The sequence below is a fragment of the Rhyacophila brunnea genome, unplaced genomic scaffold (assembly GCF_057557595.1).
Source record: "Rhyacophila brunnea isolate RB1 unplaced genomic scaffold, BYU_Rbru_1.0 scaffold_18, whole genome shotgun sequence".
NCBI lineage: Eukaryota > Metazoa > Arthropoda > Insecta > Trichoptera > Rhyacophilidae > Rhyacophila > Rhyacophila brunnea.
The window spans coordinates 9,982,418-9,994,441 of record NW_028232837.1 but is presented as its reverse complement, the minus strand read 5'-3'; the positions used below and the strand labels follow the sequence as shown (position 1 = coordinate 9,994,441).

The 12,024-nt window shown below is 32.4% G+C and overlaps 1 protein-coding gene across 1 annotated transcript in view; it reads right to left on the bottom strand.

Annotated features, from left to right (window-relative positions):
• The window catches only part of Sol1 (CUB domain-containing protein Sol1), a 1,020,319-nt gene that overhangs the window by 747,085 nt on the left and 261,210 nt on the right, over positions 1 to 12,024 (bottom strand). Inside the window, exon 4 of the mRNA XM_085945617.1 lies at positions 7,062 to 7,282. Within this exon, the coding sequence (XP_085801743.1) occupies positions 7,062 to 7,282 (221 nt within the window). The remainder of the gene's footprint in view (positions 1 to 7,061; positions 7,283 to 12,024) is intronic.

Here is a 12,024-nt window from a genome sequence, read left to right as displayed (position 1 = left end):
ATAAGAACAACTCCAACACATCTTTAATATATTATGTTTTGCTCTTTGAGACGAAGCCATTCTAATAAATTCTTCAAATGGTTCAATGTATTGTTTCACTAATCACTAAAGACAGATGAATTAAAATTGCAAAGGTATGGCCTATGCCCTATGGTGACATCAATTGACAAAATTTGTACTGACAGAATGCATTATGTCATACTTAATGCATATGCCATGTTACAAGTCCTGTATTTTGTACACACAGAACGCATTATAGGTCATATAATGCTTTCTGTCAGTATAAAAAAATAACAATATGACTTAATGCAGTTTCTATTTTCTTACCAGTATATCCTATGACTAAGTGCGTTTTACCAGAACGTAGAGCGTAAAATTCTAAAAATTTTGGCATTTAAAACAGAAAAACAGCAAAAACTCACTTAATGCGTTCTGCAAGTATATCCTCGATATTGTCATAATATACGTCATAGGGGTTTAATATCAATCCAATGTTCACTGTAATTGTTACATTTAATAGGTTACTCGAATGAATAATAGTATACAATGTTAACTATCGTGTATTTTAAAATTGGCACCATAGTGAGTTTTGCGTGAGTGTTACCATAGTACCATCCTCGTAGTGAATTGCTTTTACGATTAATTAATTCACAACATGCTAATGTTGTTTTTGTAGTATCTAAGAGTGGTGGTTAGGGATTCCAATCCCGGGATCCCGAACTATTTTCGATACCTATGAATCCCGGGATTGGTAAACATAATCCCGAAACTTTCGGGATTGATTTTTTTATCATTTTTTATGGAAAATAAAATAAAAACGAAAATATAACAGAAAAAAATACTTTTAATAACAAATAACTATATTAGAAATAAACTGAGTTTGAATGAAGTTTGATTTCCATGTGTAAGTTGCCGATTCATTTTATTTTTTCACATAAGTAAATTAATAAAAATGAGAAATATTAGAAAAAACAATGCTTCGCACTTTTAACAAAGTAATTCCACCATGATCTCATACGTTTTACGGTAGTTTCATATTTGGCTGAATAATTATATTTATGAAGCGGAAAGGCCATACGTACACCATGATTATTTGCTTTACTATTTTAAGTCTCGCTAATCCATTCATTAAGTCTTCACTATCAGAAACAGCAATCTCATATTAAATTCACATTATTATTTATATTGCAATATTATTAACTCTATTAAACTTATGTATTTCTAAGATTGAACGTAGATATACAATATTAACAATAAATGTCTTAAATAGTATAAATTATACTAGATTTATTTTTGACCGATTTTATCAATGTTATTTGTAAAATATAAAAAAAATATATTAACAATGGAAAAAAATGCCAATCCCGGGATTGTCAAATTGTAATCCCGAAATCCCGGGATCAGAATTTTGGCTCGGGATTGGATTCTCTAGTGGTGGTGTCAGTATTATATATAGTAGCAAGACTGGTACTACTTATTGACTGTTGTTGTATATTATAACAACACTCATTATAGTTATTATAGTTTATAACTACAACAACACTCATTATAGTTATTATAGTTTATAACTACAACAACACTCATTATAGTTATTATAGTTTATAACTACAACAACACTCAATATAGTGCTAGTCTTTGTCTATATACTAACACCACCACTTTAAGACACTATAGAAACAATAATAATATGTTGAGTATTAATCGTGAAAGCAATTAATAATTTCTTTTATTTTGTTAACTGTCAATTCATGGTGGAACTGCATTGTATTGTTGTTTTTCCATTGTTCCACTGAGGCGGACGAAACCTGTCCTAATATATTGATTAAAGTGGAATAAGTACTATAAAAAAATTGCGTTTTATTAAATAAAAACAACAAAGCAATTATTAATATAAAAATCTGTTTTAAAATCATTATACTGAATTTCTACCACATAAACGTTAATTTAATTGGGGGAAAATATACACGCACAATAAAATAAACTGTTGAAAATATATTAAAACAGGCAACAACAAAAGATCAACCTTATGTAGTCTATAAAAAGTCATAAAAGTTACTAACGTAGGAAAACTTGGCCCATTTAGTCAATAGGTACCGTTATGAACACAGAATAAGTTAAACAAAGATTAGCCTAGATACATTTTAAATGTAAATAATAAATAAGAGATCTTAAATTATTACTACAATAAAATATTTGCTGTTGTCTGACATCTTTTATTATATGAGAAAGTTTCATTAAAAACTTTGTCAATCTAATCTCAAATTTAATTGGGTTTTAAAAAAATATAAAAGTTTTATAATATAGTAATAATATCATGTTTCATAATAGAATTCATACACGTATAGAACAATTTAGCATATTAGTTTTAAAGCAATCTCCATATTCCAGGCGGCTCTCGTGGTGCAGTGGGTAAGGCGCTGGCCTTCCACCCGAGAGTTCTGGGTTCGATTCCCGGTCATGACAAAAACATTTATGTGTTTTTCTCAAAGCCTGAGCGTTTGTGATTGTTCAAAATTACTACCAACCAACTTGTACGAAAAAGCAAGAACATGGTTATTAATGATTCTAAAAAAAAAATCTCCATATTCCACCACTTTGAAATAATCGCAAAAAACATCAAGCAGTCATATTTAATTATGACCGCAAATATACATTATATCTTATTTATAGAAAAATATTAGTAAATACTTAGAAAAAAGCGAATAACATTAAAATTAATAAAAATCTATAGCGGCATGACTACGAAAAAAGACCTATAGATGGCGCGACCCATCGATTGAACACCACAAGCGCTATGTAGACAGATTACGTTTTAACTCTATGTTTAGCGGGGTGACTTCGAAAAGAGATCCATTGATGGCGCTGCCCATTGAGTGGACGCCGCAAGCACTATGTAGATTGATGAGGATTTAACCCTATGTTGACTCCGAAATTCGTTTCTAGTGACGAGTGCGGTATCTAGTTATCAAATGTGATACCTACCTGAACTGAACTAATCCTTTGGCAAGTTCATCTGGTTATTTGGTCGGGCGAGTCATATTATTTTGTTAATCTGATTTCGTGTACCGTCTGAAGTAATCTATGTTATTGTTGGTTAATCTCTGTGAACTCGGAATAAATACTAAAATCGAAAGTGTTTCTATTTTAAAAATAAAACCATCCTATAAATAAATGATATTTAAATTCAGTTGTACAATATAAAAAAGTGCGGCTTATAACATTTAATTTTCCCGATTCTGTGGTTTTAACTAAAGTGAAAATAAATCCTCCCACATAAACTCCTCCATGTCACTATCTTTAAATTTTTTGCCACCTATTTGCTTTGGGGTTGCTGTAGAATATACCTACAGCAAATGTCTAAGTGTTGGATAACGTGACTTGATGTCACATCTATACAAGATTTTAAAAACATATACATACTACATAATATTATCGAATCTTGAAGAATACCTACTTAAATATTCATAAAAAGTTAATTATTCAGCTATTTTACGCGTATCTTAAGTACCTATCACACTGAATGGCAGTATAGCCCTAATGTAGTGACGTCAGATAGACAGCTTAAAACATAGCACAGACCAGTTTCCGAAAAGGGTTTTCCATTTTGTTTCTATAGTGTATAGCAAAAGTGGCTATCCATTTAATCTTAACGACAGTTTTATTTTCTGAGCATCCTGCAAAAACTTTCATTTAAATCCTTCTTTCCTACCGGGAAACGCTTTTATTGAGGAACATTTAAAACTTTAAACACAAAGCTTTTTAGAAGAGCTTTTCTCTATAGGACGCAGCCAATTCTGCTCGTTCCCAAACTTCAAACACTGTTAAATATCTACATAGATAATATTTTCAGGACATCTCTCATCTATTTATTTGTCTTAGGTAATCTTATAAAATATTACACCACCATATAAAATTACATATGAATATAACATTATTACAATTGAATTTATATAATAGAATTAATTATAACTCTCAATGAAATAAATAAGAAATGAGACAACTGGGCGCCACACTGTCGAATGAAATAAATAGATGTTCGTTACGATTTATACAGAAAGTAGACGAGAAATTTTAATCAGTTTCTATCTTATTTCTTAGTAGTTTTAATTCACTTTGCTCTTAAAATAATGTTTTTTATCGTGGATTACGAATTATCATGCCTGAGGCAATAAAAATAAAATAACTACTCTTCTCTCGTCGAAACTAGAACATATGCTCAATAAAGTCATTATTTATGTTAATTCTCTCCAAGTATTAAATTATAATATCATAATTAAAATATAAATAATAATATTAAATATATATTTTAAAAGTACCTACATAGGTATAATTCACAAACGTCTATTTATTTTCGAATTTCGAATTGGCGCCCAGTTGTTCCAGCTCCGAATCGTCCTAGACAGTCCTAGACCTAATAAATAGCAATTGTATTCATAATTTTAGTCTAGTGAAAGTTTAACTGAGTAAATAAAATAGTGCTATATTGTAGTATGTTTTAATACACCAATAGGGCTTCACATAGGCGATCCAAATCCTCTGTTATTGGCAGTGTTAAAAATGTATTAAGTATAGTATTATTCAAACTAAATAAAACATTTTGAGATTTTAGTACGTAGGTACGCGTCATAGTTATTTGATGGAGTGTTGCACCGATAGAAATAATTCAGGTGATATTATGTTATTATCCAACTGCTGTGCATTTATTTATATAACTCGACAAAAACCACGAATTAAACTATTATATATTTATAAAAACTAATATTTTTTATTTATCTATTTAATACTGTGCAGTATTTTGCTTTTTAAGATTTTTGAAAAAAATACGGAAAATATAATTAAATATTTTTTTATTCATGATTTGAGAATGTTACATTCTTTTTTGAACTCAAATGTTTAAAAAAAATATATCAGAAACATGCATGCTGAAAAAATATGAAAATAATTACAAGATAAAAAGAACTTTTTATATACAACGTTTTTAAATTTTCTGTTGAATCATATAAACTTGACTTGACTAGCTTAAACGATCAAAAAAAATTGTACTTGATAGAAATAATACTGAAAAGTTATTTTGACATGTCATATTGATTTCCATAGTAACGCACGTATATATTAATAATTTAGTTGCTAGGACCACCCCCTAGCAACCAATAATAGTGGGTTGGATTACGGATTTCTTCCAAAATAACTTTTCATACAAAACAGAATTAACTGAAAATGAATTCAATTCTGATTAAAAATGGCTAAAAGTATTAAATGCATGCATTGGTATCGCGTTCTGATATATTCAAAAAATTTCAAATGTCTAGCTAGTCGGGAAGTTAGTTAAAAATCGATTGCAAGATTTGTACTGGATAAACAACCACCGGACAAATAAGAATACGACCCAATAAAAACGTTATAATAAAAAAAATACGACGCCGGGCGGAACTCAAACCCACTTCCATTAGATTCCTGTCAATGTGTGTTACGAATTCAGCTGCCAGGACCATACTTAATTAAGACGTAATTAACTAATAGTCATGCCACTAAAGCGTTTACCAAACTTCGTTAATTATAAGCGAAATTTGTAACGCGCTTCAGTTATAAGTGACAGTTTGACGTTATTAGGCAGAACGCAGGTAGATCAATTGGTAAAGCAGATTAATCGAAATCCGATGGTTGCTAGTTTGAGTCCCACCCGGCGTTGTATTTTTCCCAAGATTTTTTTCTTTATAATTATCTTACTGAGGTGATTTCAAATTATATAATATGTAATTATTTTTTTGCTAAACACATTGTCAATGGACCAAGTGTATATATAAAGTTTAAAATTAGTTAGTTTTATATAATGTCGACTGATTTAGGTACATTTAATCCATGAGGACGGGTGGCTCTCATAGTGCAGTGCTTAAGACGCTGGCCTTCCATCCGGAAGCTCTAGGATCGATTCCCAGTGAGGATAAAATATAATTATATGATTTTATCAAAGCCTGGGTGTTTGTGATTGTTCAAAATTATTATCAATCACCTTGTAAGCAATGACATGGTTATTAAAACGATACATCAGTGAAACGGCACATAATTTTCAATTATAGGCGCGACGAAATTTTGGACTCGCTGGCATTCGGAGAGCGAACATCGAGGTGTCAATACGTCAATTTGTTTCATGATGGCGACGGGGGTATTAATTCTTAAATCGTGTAAAGATGACTAAAAACGTTACCCATTTACTTGAAAAAGAAAACATGACAATGAATATATTATTATTGTTACTAATAGAACATTAAATGGACGCATGTTGGTTTTATATGACAAATTATATTTCGTTCGGCATGCGTCATTTGCACCCGTGACTCGCAATCCGCACATCGCCTAGCCATGTTCTTTTTAGACCATGCCTCAACTGAGGTATAGCCTTAATAAATAAAAAAAAAATCCATGAGGATGGCTAAAATTACCCGGAATGATGGCAATACATATAAAATAACGGTTATTATTACAAAAGAGTTACGTAAAAAAATATCCAGAGATCTTCATCCATCAATTAGTAGAGGGTAGACGAAATGAAGAGAACGGAAGGCAATTGATGCCTTTGAGATGTGGTGTTGGCGCCGAATGCTTCGCATTTCTTGGACGGAGCACAGGACGAACCAGTCAATCATCCAGGGACTGAAGATAAAGGAACGGCTCTCGACGATATGTCTGAGAAGAATTCTGCAGTTTTTTGGACATATTGTCAGGCGCGGACCGGACAACCTGGAGAGACTGGTAGTTTTAAGTAGCCTCCAGGGAAGGCGAAGCAGAGGAAGAGCGTCTGCGCGATGGAGCGACCAAGTGAAAGAGCTGACTGGGGGCACCATCCATTCTGCCCTGAGAGAAGTGGAAGATCGAGAAGGATGGAAAGTCTTGGTCGCTCAAAGGATGGCGAAATTTAAATGTGGTCACGATCCTCAGCCATGAGTGCACGACCAAGAAGAAGAAGAGACGAAATGATATATGTACCTAAAAAGTATCCAAAAACCACGCGAATCGACAATAACAGGATATAACAGAATGTTAAAAATTATGGCATCACTTACTTCTGTCAATAAACTTGAAGTGGCCCAGAAAACCAGATGAATTGACATACGTAGGAGCTGGAGTGGAGTGAAACTCCAGCACCAGGGCTCTGGCCGATGAGTAGAGGGTCGGAGGAACGTCTGCTCGCCCTCCACACAATGCACCAGCGCCTTCGCTGTATTCATTGACTTCTCCACGCTCAACGTGAGGATACAGCTTCAAGTAGTCACCACGAGTGCATCTGGAAATTAAAGGAAAACAACACCATTAATATTGCTTGCTTTCATATCGAGTGTTCTTACAAATCTAAAGAATATTATGTAAAAATAATAACAAGATAAAAAGAATTTTTTATATACCACGTTTTTAAATTTTCTGTTGAATCATATAAACTTGACAATTCTATGTATTAATAAATACTTTTTTTGTACTTGATAGAAATACTGAATAAATATTATGGAATACTGAAATGTCATTTCGACATTTCATATTGATTTCCATAGTAACGCACGTATATATTAATAATTTAGTTGCTAGGACCCCCTTAGCAACCAATAATAGTGTTTTACTTTTTACGATTTTTTTTCCGAAATAACTTTCCATACAAAACAGAATAAACTGAAAATGAATTCAATTCTGCTTAAAGATTGCTAAAAATTAAAAGAATGCATTGTCATCGTGTTCTGATATATTCTAAAAGTTTCAAATGTCTAGCTTGTTGGGAAGTTAGTTAAAAAAATCGATTGCAAGATTTATATTAACAAACAACCACCGGACAAACAAGAATACGAAAAACGTGGTAAAAAATAGTGAAACGTAGAAAAAAATTGTACACAACAAACAAGAATACGAGTTAATAAAAACGTGGTAAAATAGGTTGCTAATATACATTTATAATTAAAAAAACATGGGTATGTAATATATGAGATGTTTTCAAATTATGTATGTTCAATTAAACAATCAATTAATACAGATAATGATGGCCCCATTTAAGAGTACCATTTTTTTTAAATCCAGTAGACTGACAAGCAAAGAACGAAAGAGTTAATAAATGATAATTTGATATTTTCAAAAATATTGAAAAAGTTACAAACGCCTAACTGCCGAAATTGCGCGAAGCGAGATTCTTTCACTCTGTCAGGGGGCAGTTTATTTTCAATATTGGACGGATCTGTTTTTGTTACGAATCCTGGCTAGGGTTATCACGTCATAATTTAAATAGAAACATTTAACTTACGTAGAAACAAAAACAACCTAATCATATTTTTATTGTATTTATAATTCTTACACATTTTTTTTCTCCACCATCAGAGCGATCTTCAATCTATTGACTGCTACTCAAAACAGTTCATAAACAATCATGTAGATCCTAAAACCTCAAGTTCTTTTAGGTATACGCTTTATAAAAAGTAGCATGGCAACAATGCATATCTAATACTGTAGAACCCGTTATATTTGACTATGCCGAAATAGCACTTTCGTCACTTGCCTATAATATATTTTATTACTTGTCCTATCAACTACGAAGAGTTCAAGTTGATTTCCAGATAAAAATGTAAAAAATATGCCATCGATTTACTACTTTGCTGCTAACATGGGCAATGTTGTGAGAATCTATTTGTGTGGGCTTTAAGTAATGCCTCGTAAGGCTCTCAGGAAATCCACCCTGCTTTATAAAGGATGGCATGTATTTGTAGGAAATGTGGATACTTTTTATTGATAAGACGCACTGGATAATGCTGTGGCCAATGTAACTAATATGGATGATTTTATTTGTGCATAAATACAGGCATTTTAAACTGATTAAGTATATCAATATTACCTTGATAGGTGGTAGAACTGATAAGATATATCAATATCATAAGGGATATTTTCAAATATTATAACTATTCGAATTTGAAAACGCATTATTTTATTCAAGATTTCAAATAACAATAATTATACGATTTCATATCATTTTCTAAATTTTTTTTTTTTTATTATTTATTTATTATTTTATTATTTTTATTTTTTCAACGAATAATTTACAAGATTTAGGAATGTAACATTCTTTCAATGAACATACATAATTTGAAACCGAGAATATAAAAAAAATCTTTTTGACAAATACGACACCCATCACGATTCGAACCTGCGCCCCGTGATTCGCACCCATGTGCACTGACCACTAAGATATACGTGTACTATCTAACAGTTTTTACAATACTCACTGAAGCACTTTCTAAATTGCGTTACTTATTGACAATCGACTTTTGTATTTTCAAGTCAAAGTAAATGCATTGCTGGACAACATTGTATAAATGAGTAATTTTTGTGTGCTCTGTTCCAAGGCCTGCCATGGACATGACTTGGACCGGACGCTACATTTCGATTAGTTCTACGTAGTATCAAAACCATAAAACAACGCTACTCTAGCTTCATTTTGATACAACAAAAGTAAGAATTTTACAACTTGTTATCAACGGTAAACGTGGAAAAGTGATTGGTACGAGTGTAGCTCTACTATACTATTTCAAAAAATCATTTGGAAAAAAATATGAAACTCTACCTTGTTCTAGGTACTTGCTCTACCGACTAAATCTAAATTTTATAAAATTAACAAATAGTGTTACCAATTCTCTCCGAAGCGCCTTTTAAATTGTGGAACATTTTTGGCATTCGGCTTTTATAATATAAAAGCCGAACTTTGATTTTTTTTTATTATTATTATTATTATTTGTTTCTTTATTAAACACCACAACAGCTCGTGAAGCCCAATAATAGTGGTAAAACTCCCAGGCTTGAGGAATTTACATATTAGATTATGTAAATATATTTTTGACCTCACTGGGAATCGGACCCAGAACTCCGTGATGGAAGGCCAGCGCCTTGCGTACTGCACCACGAGAGCCGTGTATTATTATTTTAAATATTATTTAAAATCAAAGTATTAGTTACCTACCCGAATTACTAACCGGTGTCAGGATCTCTCCAAGTTTTAGTTATAATGTACTTGCGCTTGCTAATAATAATTTTAAAATCTTTAGTTTAGTAATTAATTGACTTTAATTATAATATTAATATTATTATTCAATATTTCGTTAATACAATGATATGTTGTTAATTTACCTACTGAGTAAGTTTACCCAATTTCTCACTATACAAATATTTGATTTCACCATTCCATAAACCCGACATAACAAACCAAAATAATCGAGGTCTACCTTATGGCAATTTCCGAAACTATCCACTTCCCAGAATTCTACCTATGCCGGGAGCAGGATCGATTTCCCAGAAATCGCACGCGAGAGGTGGCAACCCTGCTTCCGCCGCGCGTACGCCGGGTGGAAACAAAACATTAATAATACTTTGCAACTCGTAATGCCGTCCCTGATTTATTTGCCTTAAATTCTCCTGAACAAAAGGTAATTTGCGAGCACCAGCACAATGCGTCTTCACTCATTATGCACACAAACAAGGTGAAACAATGGATGCAGGACGCTACGAAGGCATTCATCTATCACAAAATCGTATCGAAGAATTTGGCGGCAGACACCCTGATGAAATACATTTCAAGGGTGGTACGGTATCACGTTTAATTAAACCAAACACAAACATAAAGCACATTCACATCTATGGATCGAATGGGAGAAGGTGATGAGGTGATAAAGGAAGCAGTGGTGTAGATGGATAAAGATGAGTAATTTTCTTGATACAGAATACAATGCGACTACTTAATCTGCAAACAAGCTAACTGCACTTTTGACCAACAATGAGATTTTGATGGCATTTTGTTATAAAGCATGTTTTCCATGTTCAAAAAAAATTCCAATTTCTAAACCAATAAAATAAATGCGTTATCGTGTTTCACACAAAACAATCACTTGCAGATGTCAAATTTCCAATATCATAAATGGATAATATAAATATATATATTTATTTAAAAATTATACTTCTTTTGACGCGTTTGGGAAATCAGATCAGAGTGTATTTTTGGCGTGTGACATGTAACACATAATTAATTTTTTCATACCAAAAAAAACGCACTCGATTAGATTCGAACCTACAATTTTTCGGTTATCAGCCGAAAGCACTATCTTTACGCCACAGTTATGATACTGCAATCGTAAAGATTATACAGTATAATATTAAAGTTTAGAATTGTTCCGTTGCTTAGGCAGCGAATTTATTATTGTCTGCCATTTGCTTTTCTATACGTAAACAAACAATTAAACGTCAGAGTGACAGTTGGTCCTTTTTCTTGAATGTGTAATTTAACAAGATAATTAAGAGCTAGTCAAAGAATCTAGTTTATCACATGTTTTGTTTTTGTTTTGTTACGCCATAGAAGTATAACTTCTAACGCGCGTACATAATTACACACACCTTTTATATATATTTTTTTTGTAATTTTACCGAGGCTTTGACTGCGACTCGCTGTCATATCGCCTCTTCTCTTCTGGAAGGGGATCCGTCGATCAGGTCCTCACTCTTATTCTGTTAAATAGCTTTATAATTATTTTGCCTAGCTCTTCCGTCTTTCTTTCTTTCTTCTTTAGACGCCAGTGTTTTATGCACCAGAATTGCTCTCCTCCGTATCCATCCCCTCTGTATTTTCGATGCATGGTGTAGTCATTGAATTTCAGATAGTCTAATTCAGACCTCAGCCAAGTCTCTGAGATTAATGCTATTGTTATGTTTTGTCTTATTGAGTAAAGTTCTATATCATTCTATTTTTTTTGCTTCATACTTCTGTCATTCCATTGTAAAATGCCAATTTGTTTTTTTCTATCCATTTTGTTGCAGAACCTCCCCTAGAATTTCTCCTAAATTTCTTTCTTTGAAGTTTTTGCATACCCAGTCCACTGCTTTAATTATTAGTTGTTTAATGATCTTCTGCCAGTCTCCCCCTTTCAGCAAGACTTTCATAATTTCTCCCATCGCATTAACCTCTGTCTTCCCGTTTGAATTTTCCTTATTTTTTGTAGGCTTTGCGCTACTACC